The following is a 16,557-nucleotide window of genomic DNA, read 5'->3' as shown; positions in this document are numbered from 1 at the left end:
ATACAAATAGTCCATAAAAATGCTTGTTTTTTTTCTTACTTTCTCATAGTGTTGCACAGTTTGAATACACAGACCTTCGCCATGATCGATGCAGCTTTTTCCCAGAAGGTTGAATCTGATGTGGACATTAATATGCTCCCTGCTTTTGTTTTGCCGTTTTAGCTGAAGGATCGATGTTCTTCAGGTCACTGTAACGTAAACTTGTACATCGCCTTGGTCCGTACAATTGCCCTTATTTTWGCGCCCCAAAAACGTAATACTTCCAGATCAACTGTAATGTCAATACCATTGTAAAGCACAATTTCTCCCCTTTCCAACATTATCAATTACATGACCTAAARGCTGCCCGTTTCTGCATAATTCAAGCAGGCAATGAGCCCCGTCGGTTCTTTATAAAAATGGCGGGTGGGGAAGCGAAACTAATGCGTGATAGTGAGAAGGAGAGATTTTGTGTGGCCAACTTATCGATCTGGCCAACTTATCACCTTATCGCCTCTAAAATGTAAATAAAACACTATAAAGAGTTTATATAATGTGTCATTACATACCTATTTGAAGGTTCGTGTTTTTAGGGCGGTGCTAAAGTGATCTTAGAAGTAAACAGCGGCTTTGAGAATGATGATCGCATGCAATGATAACGCAAAAAATGACCTGGTATCCCCCTTTACCCCCGTCACTGTCCATTTCTTGTTTTTAAACGATGAGAGAAGTGCTACACCTGGTGGAGAGAGATTGTAAGACAGAAATAGTTGCTTTATGCGTGCTGTACGTTACGACATGACGCGTAACGGAGGGTCCGTTTTTTTCAACTTTTCTCCAATACTATAGAGCCATACCATGTCGATCAACGCTTGAATAGAAACCTAGTTCACACCCCCGATTTTGAAGTCAACACAGTCGRTACAGTCCCATTAGTTTTCTTTGTAGCCMCGTTTGAATGTTGCGGTTGCGCACATTTGTACGGAATGGGGTGAGTTTACGTTACCCTCCTTTCGCCAATGGCTCAGACTTCCCAAAAAACAGGCAAGGTCACCAATACAGATGGCTTGATGAAAAGCTAACATATTGTAATGAAACAGCAGGGAACAGGTCTCGAACCCTCGACCTTGTAGCCCGAGGTCCGGCGCGCTATCGACTGTGCTGCAAAAGCATGCTCAAGCGGCAGAGTCGATTTCCGCACTTATAAACCCAGGGTCGTTACACTACTACCTCCTTTCAAAGAGCGCTTTACGTCTTACAACACATGCCTCCAAAGGAGACTGCGATTCCACTTCTGACATCAGTGTAATGAAACAGCAGGGAACAGGTCTCGAACCCTCGACCTTCTAGCCCGAAGTCCYGCGCGCTATCGACTGTGCCGCAAAAGCATGCTCGAGCGGCAGAGTCGATTTCRGCGCTTATYAACCCAGGGTCGTTACAATATGTTTGATACCAATTTGTAGTGAATGCCCTCACCTTTTCATTATTCTTCTTGAAACTGATCACAGGCAGAGGTCGACCCTTGGTTTTAATTTGCACCTTTTCCCTGTACCCCAGTGAATGAAAGGGGTACATGTCAACAACATTTTCGGTAGCATTGGCGGCAAACTGCACTCGAGCTGGTAGCTAGCRAGCTACTGCTACTTGCCACGAAGTTAAGCAAGKAAAACTATTTTGAATTGAATAATATCCAAGAAATGCTCAGCTATCACTTTTCAATCTCTATCCAATAATGCTCTGCGACACAACCCCAATACAACACACTAGGTTCATTCTCTGATCCTAATCCTATGATTGGATGGACATGTCAGTTCTTTCTGCAAAAGCTTTGATTTGTTGGAAGTCCTCCTCCGGAAATGGTTATAATTACCATGTAGGTCAATGGAAGGGGGTGAGGCCTACAAGCCTCCAAGGTTTTGTATTGAAGTCAATGTACCCAGAGGAGGACAAGAAGCTAGCTGTCCTCCGGCTACACCATTGTGCTACCCTAGAGAGTGCTGTTGAAGTTACTATAGACKTTCATTGCAAAATAACAGTGTGTTTTAATCAATTATGTTGTAGCATATGAATATATTTAGTATAGCTTTATCTAAAAATTATAACTTTTAGTGCTTCACTATAAAAAAAAAAAAGAAGACATTTCACTGAGGAGGAGGATGGTCCTCCCCTTCCTCCACTGGTGTGCATGTGTCTCTTGCTCTCTTTTTCTCTCTCTCTCTCTGTCTCGTGACTGTATTACTTAGCAGTTGCAATTACTGCTAAAGTAATAGCAGAAGTATTAAACAACGATGAGGACGTAAAGAAACAATACCTAAAAAAAAATGTATCTCCCTCTCTGTTCCCCTCTTTCCCTTCTCTTTTCTCTTTCACTATGCCTCCCTTTTCTCTCACSCTCTCCTGCAGGTACTTTGTGTTGGATCCAGAGCTGGGACAYCTGCAGTACTTTGTACATGAACAGGGCAAGAGCCAGAAGCCCAGGGGCTCCCTGCCTCTGATCGGTGCGTCGGTTGTCCAGAGTGATGAGGCACCACACATGTTRATCGTCAACTCATTCAATGGCGAGCTGTACAAGCTCAGAGGTACGCAGACACTTATTGCCAATCATTCAGCTTCCACAAATTCAACTGTTGTAATATTAACTATTTATTTTACATGCTGCCTAGTCAGAGATTGGGCATACAAAGGAGATTGCATGGGGACATTGGGATGATTGCATTGTTTTATGGGTGTTTTGCAGTTACGTCATAGTGATACCACTTGAGCAGCTTAAATTGTGCAACTGCCCGAAAAACATCCCTTTGTTTGGGAGAAGCACATAATGAAATTGAACCTGTAATGTTATAACTTAGCTTCATAAACATTTCATGAGTTGCATTACCAACTTTCATTTCGTAGTTMGTCAGAAGTAGGACTGGGACGATACCAGTACCGCAATGTTTTTTTTCCCATGTCAAAAATGAAAACACGAAGCAGACKAAGCTCTTTGGTCTTTTAAAAACCTGCTCTATATAAAATATTGTGTGCTATAGCTTGAAAAAAACAAAAATGACTCTAGATGACAAAATAATGTTTGTTTCCAACCTTAGGGCTGTTTTCCTAAAGAAGTTAAAACCGCTTTGTGTTTTTTTTCCCTTGCCACGATACTAACYAGTATCGCGGTTCTGGCATCGTCCCGGCTCTAGTCTGATGCTTGTATCCACTGATTCAGCGAGAGTCTACCTGTCGCTCTGCTTTKGTCTCTGGAATGTCCCCATACATTCCCCAAGGGAGCTATCAGAATAACTTGCCCTAGATCTGTGGATGATGTAGTGATCCATCTGTTGAGCTCAGAGCAAGTGATAGTCCCACAGAGAATAAGTCATTGTAGTAAATCAATGCAGGASTACAGGGATCCACTGTCTACAATGCAGATATGGAATTAGATACCGCTTAAATGAAAGAAGGTTAAATGACAGAAGCTAGTTATCAAAGAAGCTAGTTGGGTGCATGTTCTATTTCTTGGAAGGTCTAAACACGATACTTAGTGGCTTTCAAATCGTTCTTTTCATTGGGATGGGGGCATTTTATTTCAAACTTCAGTTTGCCAGAGTTAAACCAAATGATGGGGAACAATACCCACCCCCCTTGAGTGTAGCAGCTTTTCATGAGTTGACTAAGATTAGTAGGTGCAGCTTAAATCACACATAGGTTGTCATGGAAACCCTGGGCCTCTATGGGGAAGGGAGAAGGTCAAGGTTCAACCAGGAACAAGTTTCCTATTCAACGACCTTCGGCGAGTCTGCAACAACAGACCCCTCTTTTTTAGTATCGCCTTACGGGTGATTTGTACAGCCCAGATGTGAATGTGTCCTTTCTTTCCATGATGTGGATGCACTTGAATTCCCTTTCACAAATTGTCAAGTGCCAAGTCACTGAGAAGGTTCATATTTCTACAAGCCAATAATCTCCCTCCAGGTGTCCTTGGTCGAACATTGAAGTTGAATTTAAGAATGTTGTATTGAAGCCATGGGMAATTARGTGAGATCTGATACAGGTGCCAAAGCACAGGCTCTGTCTTCATCTGTTATCCAACCAAGGGAGCATAGGGTAATTCGTTTTAGTCTAAGAGAGGGAGCATTCTGTTTCGAGCTTAGCCCAGAGCCATGCTCATTGCTCCAGAGAGTATGACATAAAAGGGGGGGGGGGAAGCATGAATTGAATCATGTTTGAATGATCAAATGTCAAATTAAATCTGTTGATCACATGATGCAATCAATAAGACAATAAGGGTGTTTATAAGGGTCAAGTCATTCTCACTGCTTTTCAAGGGGGCTAATTGAGATGCCTGACTGCATATCATACATTATTGTGAAGTAGCATAATGCTTTGTAGAGTCTTTGGTGATAATGGCAACAAAATACAACCTGTAGATTCAATCCCACTGCAGAATCAGACAAAGATAAAATATTTTAAAAGGTCAATGGAACATTAAAAAACATTGAATATTGCCTAGAACAAATTCAATCTCATCTATAATAAGTATCCATATTACATCTACAGTTGAAGTCGGAAGTTTACATACACCTTAGTCAAATACATTTAAACTCAGTTTTTCACAATTCCTGACATTTAATCCTAGTACAAATTCCCTGTCTTAGGTCAGTTAGGATCACTACTTTATTTTAAGAATGTTAAATGTCAGAATAATAGTAGGGAGAATMATTTKTTTCAGCTTTTATTTCTTTCATCACATTCCCAGTGYGTCAGAAGTTTACATACACTCAATTAGTATTTGGTAGCATTGCCTTTAAATTGTTTAACTTGGGTCAAATGTTTCYGGTAGCCTTCCACAAGCTTCCCACAATAAGTTGAGGGAATCTTGGCCCATTCCTCCTGACAGAGCTGGTGTAACTGAGTCAGGTTTGTAGGCCTCCTTGCTCGCACACGCTTTTTCAGTTCTGCCCACATATTTTCTATAGGATTGAGGTCAGGGCTTTGTGATGGCCACTCCAACACCTTGACTTTGTTGTCCTTAAAAGCCATTTTGCCACAACTATGGAAGTATGCTTGGGGTCATTGTCCATTTGGAAGACCCATTCGCGACTTCCTGGCTGATGTCTTGAGATGTTGCTTCAATATATCCACATACTTTTCCTTCCTCTGGTCTTGTGAGTACCTGTGCTTTGTTGTTTCGGCTTTCGTTCTCCGCGTATTGTGTACTCGTTATTACGGGTCTCGTCCCGTGTAATTATTATAGGTTTAACCTCGCTCTCTTGTTTTGCGTTGCATCCCTGTGTTTGTTTTGAGCTTTGTCCCCGTGCCTTTCATGGTATGTTGTATTTTTTGGTGGAGTATTAAAACCCCTATTTCGTATTGCTGCGCCTGTCTCCAATCATTTATACAACGTGGCAGCCGAGAATACTTAGCACCTCTGAACTGAGTGCCAGCCGTAATTTGCGAACCTAGTGCGCACCAATTTTACATGTAAAATCAAGCGAAAATGMCGGCAGTRAGACATCTYCAGCGGGTGGTCCCTAAAACACAGTGTGCTGAACGATCYGTAGACGAACGCTAGATCCACATTCGGTGTGATGTGTGCCTTTTTAATAGGGCTTTGGGCCACCACGAGCCAGAACAGCRTAAATGCGCCTTAGCATAGATTCCACAAGTGTCTGAAACGTCCATGAGAAATTCAATCATTTGATGTTTTGTTGATGGTGGTTGAAAACTTTGTCTCAGGCGTCTCTCTAGAATCTCCCGTAAGTGTTCAATTGGGTTGAGATCTGCTGACAAAGGCTGCGTTTACACATGCAGCCCAATTCGGATCTTTTTTCCATTAATTGCTCTTTTGATCAATCGCATCAGATTGGTCAAAAGACCAATTAGTCAAAAAAAGATCAGAATTGGGCTGCCTGTGTAAACGCAGCCTGAGAGAGACACACACAACACACACACACAACACACACACACAACACACACACACACACACACATCCTTTAAACCCCCTATGCTCCCTTGGGAGACCCCTATTTATTTATTTTTATCCCATTTTCTCCCCAATTTTCGTGGTATCCAATCGCTAGTAATTACTATCTTGTCTCATCGCTACAACTCCCATACGGGCTCGGGAGAGACGAAGGTCGAAAGCCATGCGTCCTCCGAAGCACAACCCAACCAAGCCGCACTGCTTCTTAACACAGCGCGCCTCCAACCCGGAAGCCAGCTGCACCAATGTGCCCCTACCGGCCAAACCCTCCCTAACCCGGACGCGCGTATGCCAATTGGTGCGGCGCCCCACGACCTCCCGGTCGCGGCCGGCTGCGACAGAGCCTGGGCGCGAACCCAGAGACTCTGGTGGCGCAGCTAGCACTGCGATGCAGTGCCCTAGACCACTGCGCCACCCGGGAGGCCCTTGAGACCCCTATTTCAAAGTCACTGAGATCTCTTCATCTAGCCACGGTAGCCAAAATAATGGGCAACTGGGCATCTTTATACATGACCGTATAATGGGATATTGTTGGGATCTTACTTGCTTAATTAACTCAGGACCCACACCTGCGTGGAAGCGCCTTCTTTCAATATACTTTGTATCCCTCATTTACTTAAGTGTTTTCTTTATTTTGGCAGTTCACTTTAGATCAAAACACTTGGGTGAATTGTTGGAATCATTGAAATGGAATGATTTATATTAAGAAGCAAAGTGGAAAGCAGCATCGTTCTTTTTTGGAACAATTTGTTTACTGCATTTGACCGAACAGAACAGCTTTTGTCTTAATAGAACAACTTCTAGTGAATCTTAACAGTGAGGAGGAACTGCGCTGCTTGATTGAGAGGGGGTGGAACTTGGCCTGTTTGGGAAGCAGCCACAAGAGGTGAGGGAATGAGATGACAAACGGAGTAAACTAGGAAAAACGGATGTCTCACGTGGCATAGTGGTGTTTTAATGGGTGTGATTATGGATCTCTTGCAGTATGGATATTGTGCATGTCAATATTGCGATTTCGATGTGAATTTGATGAATTGTGCAGCCCTACTACATACATTACATTTTTGCGAGCGGCCACTGCGTAGAATAAGCRCGGGGCTTTACAATGTTCTTCCCAGCAACTGCAATAATCCCTACTGTCCCATAGTAGTCATGTTTAACTTAACTTCCATCACTATCAGTTATGAAGTACATATTCAGAGCGCTGCCCTGTCATATTATCTCTTCACCTTAATCAGATCCCCCTACGAGTTCCCATGATCGTATTATTATAGCCAACAACATCCATTCAGTCATTGTCATTAGCAGCAGTGTAATTACGTGGTCATGGTGTAGTACTTGAATGGCAATGGATAGACATTAGTGCCCTCTTGAGAGTCTACATTGAAGCGCATGTTGACCTTATTGAAACGCAGAGATATTGTTATTTAAAAAAAGGGATGTGTAGAGCATTGTTGAGTAGTACTAGTTGCTCATTTGTAAATGGGTAGGYCTGTGTTGTGCTGCTTGTTCTCATTTTCCAAAACTGAATGGAACCGCCAGCCTTCCAACTCCAAACCAGGGACCTTTTTTTAACTAAATAGGTTACCTTTTTAGAATGAGCACAAGAACGACCTGGTCTTCGCTAAGTAATGATTAGTGTGCAAATAGCTCATGTTAGAGACTTTGCGTCCTTTTCATCATTCAAAACAGGTACTCTGCCAGATCCACCTCTGTTCGTTACAGATAGCTAATTATGTACAATCCCGGCATAGCCTGTGTAAATCAAGACACAAAATTGCTGATCTAAATGCGTCGCAGACTCTAAACTGAGACGTTTTGAAAGGAAAAGATATGTTTATGGTGTAGAAGGAATCAATTGGGGGGGGGGGGGTCTTAACAGACTGACAGTGCAGGTGTTTCATTAGGAATAGCCTGCATGAATAGAGCCTTCTCTTGAGAGCAGAGGAGCTATTCGCTGGAGAAGGTACTGTTTTAAGTTTCACATTGACATTCGTCTGTGTGTATGTGTCTCTGAATCTGTCCTAGTGTCCTTCTCGTGCCTCTTCACTCAAGCGACATTTCGGGTGCTTGAAAAACAGTGAAGGCCTTAAGTGATTGACAGACACTCATGTCACAGTGCTCAAATTGAGGCCATTATCATTCCAAGAAACGACTCGTTCTCGAGCTTAACTCACATGAATAGATTTAACATTCAGCACTTCACCCTTCATGATCAACCTGCCCATTGTTTCAGTTAATCACTACTATTTTCTCCATGGATGGGGACTTGAGACTTGGGTACATAATATTAAATTGTATCTCACAGAATAGGTTGAGATGCTGAATTACTCTTGAACTAAAGTTTTACCAGTCAGTCAGAATGATCAGCCCAATTGGTCTAGATAGTCTAGACCAGTGGTTCCCAGAATTTATGTAGTCCCGTACCCCTTCAAACATTCAACCTCCAGCTGCGTACCTCCTCTAGCACCAGGGTCAGCGCACCCTCAAATGTTGTTTTTTGCCTTCATTGTAAGCCTGCCACACARATACATTTATTAAACATAATAATGAGTGTGAGCTTTTGTCACAACCCGGCTCGTGGGAAGTGACAAAGAGCTCTTATAGGACCAGGGTACAAATAATAATAATCAATCATTTTGCTCTTTATTTAACCATCTTACATATAAAACCTTATTTGTTCATCAAAAATTGTGAATAACTCACCACAGATTAATGAGAAGGGCGTGCTTGAAAGGATGCACATACTGTAACTCTGCAATGTTGTATTGGATAGTCTGTCTTAAATAGTTTTCCACACACAGTCTGTGCCTGTATTTAGTTTTCATGCTAGTGAGGGCCGAGAATCCACTCTCACATAGGTATGTGGTTGCAAAGGGCATCAGTGTCTTAACAGCGCGATTTGCCAAGGCAGGATACTCTGAGCACAGCCCAATCCAGAAATCTGACAGTGGCTTCTGATTTAAATAGAATTTTCAAAGAGCCGCTTGTTGCAATTTTGATGAGGCTCTCTTGTTCAGATARCAGTAAGTGGACTGGAGGCAGGGCATGAAAGGGATAACGAATCCAGTTGTTTGTGTCATCCGTTTCGGGAAAGTACCTGCATAATTGCGCACCCAACCCACTCAGGTGTTTCGRTATATCGCATTTGACATTGTTCGTAAGTTTGAGTTCATTTGCACACAAAAATATCATACAATGATGGAAAGACCTGTGTTGTCTTTGTTAATGCAGACAGAGAAGAGCTTCTCTTAATCATAGCCTCAATTTTGTTCCGCACATTGAATATAGTTGCCGAGAGTCCCTGTAATCTTAGATTCAGATCATTCAGGCGAGAAAATACATCACCCAGGTAGGTCAGTCGTGTGAGAAACTCGTCATCATGCAAGCGGTCAGACAAGTGAAAATTATGGTCAGTAAAGAAAACTTTAAGCTCGTGTCAATACTTTGCCCCTTGATAACCAGCGCACTTCTGTATGTTGTAAAAGCGTTACATGGTCGCTACCCATATCATTGCATAGTGCAGAAGATACACGAGAGTTCAGGGGCCTTGCTTTAACAAAGTTAACCATTTTCACTGTAGTGTCCAAAACGTCTTTCAAGCTGTCAGGCATTCCCTTGGCAGCAAGAGCCTRTCGTGGATGCTGCAGTGTWCCCAAGTGGCGTCGGGAGCAACTGCTTGCACTGCATTACCACTCCACTATGTCTCCCTTTCATGGCTTTTGCACCATCAGTACCAACACATCTTGACCACCGAAGTCCATTTGTCACAAAGCTGTCCAGTACTTTAAAAATATCCTCTCCTGCTGTCCTGGTTTCCAGTGGTTTMCAGAAGAGGATGTCTTCCTTAATTGACCCCCCATAAACGTAACGGACATATACCAGGAGCTGTGCCAGGCCCGCCACATCTGTTGACTCATCCAGCTGTAACACATGGAATTATCTGGCTTGTATGCGAAGCAGTAATTGTTTCAAAACATCTCCTGCCATGTCACTGATGCGTCGTGAAACAGTGTTGTTAATGAAGGCATAGGGAGTTGTTGGCGCCGACAGAGTGTCGCTTCGCATTTTTAGGAAACTATGCAGTATTTTGTTTTATGTATTATTTCTTACGCTGTTAGCCCAGGAAATCGTAAGTCTTATTACATACAGCCGGGAAGAACTATTAGAGCAACATCAACTTACCAACATTACGACCAGGAATACGACTTTCCTGAAGCGGATCCTTTGTTTGGACCACCACCCAGGACAATGGATCGGATCCCAMTAGGCAACCCAAAACATCGGCGCCGCAGAAGGGGCAGACGGAGCGGTCTTCTGGTCAGGCTCCGTAGACGGGCACATCGCTCACCGCTCCCAAGGATACTACTCGCCAATGTCCAGTCTCTTGACAACAAGGTAGACGAAATTCGAGCAAGGGTTGCCTTCCAGAGAGACATCAGAGATTGTAACAGTCTCTGTTTCACGGAAACATGGCTCACTCGGGATATGTTATCGGAGTCAGTACAGCCACACGGTTTCTTCACGCATCACGCCGACAGAAACAAACATCTCTCTGGTAAGAAGGAGGGCGGGGGTGTATGCCTTATGATTAACGAGTCGTGGTGTGATCATAWTAACATACAGGAACTCAAGTCCTTTTGTTCACCTGACCTAGAATTCCTTACAATCAAATGCCGACCACATTATCTACCAAGAGAATTCTCTTCGATTATAATCACAGCCGTGTATATCCCCCCAAGCAGACACCTCGACGGCGCTGAAAGAACTTCATTGGACTCAATGTAAACTGGAAACCACATCCTGAGGCTGCATTTATTGTAGCTGGTAATTTTAACAAAGCTAGTCTGAAAACGAGGCTCCCTAAATTTTATCAGCATATCGAATGTGCAACCCGGGCTGGCAGCATTCTGGATCATTGCTACTCTAACTTCCTCGACGCATACAAACCCCTCCCTCGCCCTCCTTTCCGAAAATCTGACCACGACTCCATTTTGTTGCTCCCAGTCTATAGACAGAAACTAAAACAGGAAACGCTCAGGTCTGGTCAACGCTGGTCCAACCAATCTGAATCCACGCTTCAAGATTGCTTCGATCACGTGGTCTGGGACCACGTGGTCTGTTCCGGATAGCCTCAGACAACAACATTGATGTATACGCTGATTCGGTGAGTGAGTTTATTAGCAAGTGCATCAGTGATGTTGTACCCGCGGTGACTATTAAAACCTTCCCCAACCAGAAACTGTGGATTTATGGTAGTATCACAGCAAAACTGAAAGCGTGAACCACTGCTTTTAATCATGGCAAGGCGGCCGAAAACATGACCGAATACAAACAGTGTAGCTATTTCATCCGCAAGGCAATCAAACAAGCTAAGCGTCAGTATAGAGACAAAGTAGAGTCGAAATTCAACGGCTCAGACACGGGACGTATGTGGCAGGGTCTACAGTCAATCACGGATTACAAAAAGAAAACCATCCATGTCGCGGACATCGAAGTCTTGCTCCCAGACAAATTAAACAACTTCTTTGCTCGCTTTGAGGACAATACAGTGCCACTGACATGGCCCACTACCAAAACCTGCGGGCTCTCCTTCACCGCAGCCATCGTGAGTAAAACATTTAAACGTGTTAACCCTCGCAAGGCTGCCGGCCCAGATGGCATCCCTAGCCGCGTCCTCAGAGCACGCACAGACCAGCTGGGCGGTATGTTTACGGACATATTCAATCAATCTCTATCCCAGTCTATTGTTCCCACATGCTTCAAGAGGGCCACCATTGTTCCTGTTCCCAAGAAAGCTAAGGTAACTGAGCTAAATGACTATCGCCCCATAGCACTCACTTCCGTCATCATGAAGTGCTTTGAGAGACAATTGTGAAAAACTGAGTTWAAATTTGGTATGAGTTTAAATTTGGCTAAGGTGTATGTAAACTTCCGACTTCAACTGTATGTGCATGAGCTCTAATATGCGTATGATAATTTTTATGAATCACCCTAGAAAGCTCTGTCCATTTCGTTGTTAGGCTTTGAAACAACYTCGACAACAACCATGTTTTCCACTCAGTTTCAACCTGTTGTTGAACTTCTTTCTTTATATTGATCAATCACAGTGAGGTGATWRACAGTGAGGTCAGCGACCTGACTACCAGCACGTGTCCAGATTGCATAATTTTACTGTGGTCATGACTACCYGTGTGGCGGTAATACGGTCACTGCAACAGCCCTACCAGTGAGTCACTTTTTTACATGGTTGGTGTTTAAATAGCAGGCTGTCTTTGGGCCTGTGAGTGCTCCTCACACAGACACTGATGCATACCCTGACCCTTTAATAGAATACACAGCACGTTGGTTGATAATGTGTTAGCCACAAATTGGATGTCAATCTGAAATGTGATATGCAATACATAATGACATACATTTTGTGATGACTATCTATTGACGTGACCATGAACTCGTGTAATGATGATGTCCTATTTCTCCTATTGTGTTGATGATGGTTATCGGAAATGAACATTTGATTCTCTCCTTTTGTTTCTCCGTAGCATCCGACGCCAAAGAGCAGCGGTTCTGGATGAACCAACTCCAAGCATGTGCCAGACGCCACTCCGACAGCAGTGCCAAGGTGTTTACAACGCGTACACACACACACACACACACACACACACACACACACACACACACACACATACACACTGCAGTCACAACTAAGCTCCTGGCATATGTCCCTAAGGAAGAGCCGTGCAGTGACAGGGAAGCCTTGACTTCCCCTTAGAGATGAATATACCACTGAGTTTACAAATCGCATCGCAGGCATTTCCCTCTTCTGTAAGCACAGTTCAGATTTCTATAATTACTTGGGTTCAGGCACTTTGGAGGAAATGAAATTMCTGTTAATATGGCTTTGGACAAAGGGCTTGAATGGACAACTATGGTATTAGTGTAGGGGTCAGGAGTGGGAGAAAGGCTGTAGTTTGAGAAAGCAGCTTTGTGGTTGTGAGATTTTGTTTCAAACCACTGTGTTGTTGTTGGGTGCATTGTTGGCACACAGCAAATGCTCTTTTCTATAGRGGTTGGATTTTGGAAATATTTCGCTTTCCTGCAGCCTCAATGCACACAGCAGGCAAAAAAATAGATATCATTCATATACAGTGCATTRGGAAGGTATTCAGACACCTTTTCKCACATTTTGTTACTTTACAGCCTTATTCTAAAATAGAATAAGCCTTATTTTTTGTCAATTTTARTCATCAATCATGACGCAGCAAAATCWGTTTTTTAGAAATATTMGCAAATGTATTAAAAATTAAAGACTGAAATAACTTATTCACATAAATATTCAGACCTTTTGCTATGAGACTCAAAATTGAGCTCCGGTGCATCCTGTTTCCATTGATCATCCTTGAGATATTTCTACAACTTGATTGTAGTCCACCTGTGGTAAATTAAATTGATTGGACATAATTTAGAAAGGCGCACACACCTGTCTATATAAGGTCCCACASCTGACAGTGCATGTCAGAGCAAAAACCAAGCCATGAGGTCGAAGGAATTGTCCGGGGAGCTCCGAGACAGGATTGTGTCGAGGGAACGATCTAGGGAAGGGTACCAAAAAATGTGCAGCATTGAAAGTCCCCAAGAAACTGTGTCCCCAAGAACACAGTTTGGAACCACCAAGATTCTTCCTAGAGCTGGCCACTCGGCCAAACTGAGCAATCGGGGGAAAAGGGCTTTGGTCAGGGAGGTGACCAAGAACCCTAGTCACTCTGACAGAGCTCCAAAGTTACTCTGTGGAGATGGGAGAACCTTCCAGAAGGACAACCATATCTGCACCACTCCACCAATCAGGCCTTTATGGTAGAGTGGCCAGACGGGAGCCACTGACAGCCCGCTTGGAGTTTGCCAAAAGGCACCTAAAGGACTGTCAGGCCCATGAATGCCACGTGTTAAGTCTGGAGGAAACCTGGCACCATGACTACAGTGAAGCATGGTGGTGGAAGCATCATGCTGTGGGGATGATTTTCAGCGGCAAGTATTGGAAGACCAGTCAGGATCAAGGAAAAGATGAACGGAGCAAAGTACAGAGATCCTTGATGAAAACCTGCTCCAAAGCACTCAGACTGAGGCCAAGGTTCTCCTTCCAACAGGACAACGACCCTKAGCACACAGCCAAYACAACACAGGAGTGGCTTCGGGACAAGTCTCTGAATGTTCTTGAGTGGCCCAGCCAGAGCCCGGACTTGAACCCGATCAAACATCTCTGGAGAGACCTGAAAATAGCTGTGCAGTGACGCTCCCCATCCAACTTGACAGAGCTTGAGAGGATCTGCAGAGAAGAATMGGAGAAAAGCCCCAAATACAGGTGTGCCAATCTAGTAGTGTCATACCCAAGAAGACTCAAAGTTGTAATCGCTGCCAAAGGWGCTTCAACAAAGTAGTGAGTAAAGGGTCTGAATATTTACGTAAATGTGATATTTCCATTAAAAAATATATATAAATACAGTACCAGTCCAAAGTTTGGACACACRTACTCATTCAAGGGTTTTTCTTTATTTTTTACTATTTTCTATATTGTATGATAATAGATAAGACCTCAAAACTATGAAATAACACATATGGAATCATGTAGTAACCAAATAAGTGTGAAACACATTTTTCAAAGTAGCTACCCTTTGCCTTGATGACAGCTTTGCACATTCTTGGCATTCTCTCAACCATCTTCATGAAGTAGTCACCTGGAATGCATTTCAATTAACAGGTGTGCCTTTGTGGAATTTCTTTCCTTCTTAATGCATTTGAGCCAACACCTCCAGGCTGTGTAAGGGCTATTTGACCAAGAACGAGAGTGATGGAGTGCTGCATCCGATGACTTGGTCTCCACAATCACCCGACCTCGACCCAATTGAGATGGTTTGGGATGAGTTCTACTGCAGAGTGAAGGAAAAGCAGCCAACAAGTGCTCAGCATATGTGGGAACTCCTTCAAGAATGTTGGAAAAGCATTCCAGGTGAAGCTGGTTGAGAGAAGGTCAAGTGTGCAAAACTGTCATCAAGGCAAAGGGTGGCTACTTTGAAGAATATAAAATATAACGTTTTTATTTGTTTAACACTTTTTTTTGTTTACTACATGATTCCATGTGTTATTTCATAGTTTGGAGGTCTTCACTATTATTCTACAATGTATAAAATAGTACAAATTAAGAAAAAACCCTTGAATGAGTAGGTGTGTCCAAACTTTTGACTGGTAATGTATACATTTGAAAACATTTATTAAAAAGCAGTTTTTGCTTTGTAATTATGGGGTATTGTGTGTAGATTGATGAGGGGATTTTTAATTTTTTAAATACATTTTAAAGTAAGGCTGTAAGTCAAGTAGTCTGAATACCTTCCGAATGCAGGGTATTCAGTACCCTTGACTTACTACACGTTTTGTCGTGTTACAACCTGATTTCAAAATTGATTAATTTAGATTGTTTTGTCTCATCCATCTACACGCAATACCCCATAATGACAKATTTTTGCAAATTTGTGAAAATTAAATACAGAAATATCTCATTTACATAAGTATTCACACCCCTGAGTCAGTACATGTTAGAATCACCTTAGTAGCAGTTACAGCTGTGAGTCGTTTTGGGTAAGTTCTGTCAAGTTGGTTGATGATCATTGCTATTTTCAAGTCGTGCCATAGATATTCAAGGCATTTTAAGTCTAAACTGTAACTAGGCCACTCAGGAACATTTCAGTGTTCCCTTGGTAAGCTACTTCAGTGTCTATTTGGCCTTGCGTTTTAGGTTATTGTCCTGCTGAAAGGCGAGTTTCCCAGTGTCTGTTGGAAAGCGGACTGTGCTAAGCTCTATTCTGTGCCCAGCTCTATTCCATTTATTTGTATCCTAAAAAACTTCTTAGTTCTTGCCAATGAAAAGAATACTGTGTAAATGGTTTACAGAGTTGATGTTTACAGTTAATTCATTAATCTGTATCTACAACTATTTTTCATTTACAGTTATTGACAAGAGTCATTTAATTAGAATTCYTGTGATGGAGATTGAGTGAACTATGTGCATATTTCTGTTCTATTGGTTAGTATTGGATTACGCTATTGACCATTTGGAGGCTGGTGACTTGAACAATTGAGGAGGATGGGAGTCCCACGGTATAGGTACGGAACGCACGGTGACGACAAAGTGATTCGTGCTCACATGTCAAAGCTGCAGAATCTCACTCCTGTAAGGAAATCCTCTCACATGCATTAAGGCAGCTATATGATGAATGTGAAATTCAGATTAGGAGCTTGGAATCACTGGGTGTAGTGTCAGAATCCTATTGAAGCCTACTATGCCCAATCTTAGGAGGACATAGCTCTTAACTATAGTCGTCAGAGGGGAGTAGATGATTGTCCGTTTCCTACAGAAAGAGGTTCAGACCAGGGAGATGACCAAGAACATGCAACCAACAGAAAGAGAGCAAACCATGGAACAAGTCATGCTTCTCCAATGAAATGAAAACAAAATGATCCAGCATGCCATCTGCTGCTGCACTGCATACAGCCAGGCAGTAGGAACAAAACMGTCTATTCTGTGACAGTGCAGACCACTAATCAGAAAACTGCCCTGACCA

General features: G+C 42.8%; 1 protein-coding gene across 1 annotated transcript in view; it reads left to right on the top strand.

Moving 5' to 3' along the window:
* The window catches only part of LOC111955453 (oxysterol-binding protein-related protein 10), a 136,565-nt gene that overhangs the window by 30,103 nt on the left and 89,905 nt on the right, over nucleotides 1-16,557 (top strand). Inside the window, exons 2-3 of the mRNA XM_070436443.1 lie at nucleotides 2,383-2,558; nucleotides 12,487-12,566. Coding sequence (XP_070292544.1) covers nucleotides 2,383-2,558; nucleotides 12,487-12,566 — 256 coding nt within the window. The remainder of the gene's footprint in view (nucleotides 1-2,382; nucleotides 2,559-12,486; nucleotides 12,567-16,557) is intronic.

The sequence above is a fragment of the Salvelinus sp. IW2-2015 genome, linkage group LG31 (assembly GCF_002910315.2).
Source record: "Salvelinus sp. IW2-2015 linkage group LG31, ASM291031v2, whole genome shotgun sequence".
NCBI classification, from domain to species: domain Eukaryota; kingdom Metazoa; phylum Chordata; class Actinopteri; order Salmoniformes; family Salmonidae; genus Salvelinus; species Salvelinus sp. IW2-2015.
The sequence above is the reverse complement of the archived record's forward strand: the minus strand, read 5'-3'. Positions and strand labels throughout refer to the sequence as shown.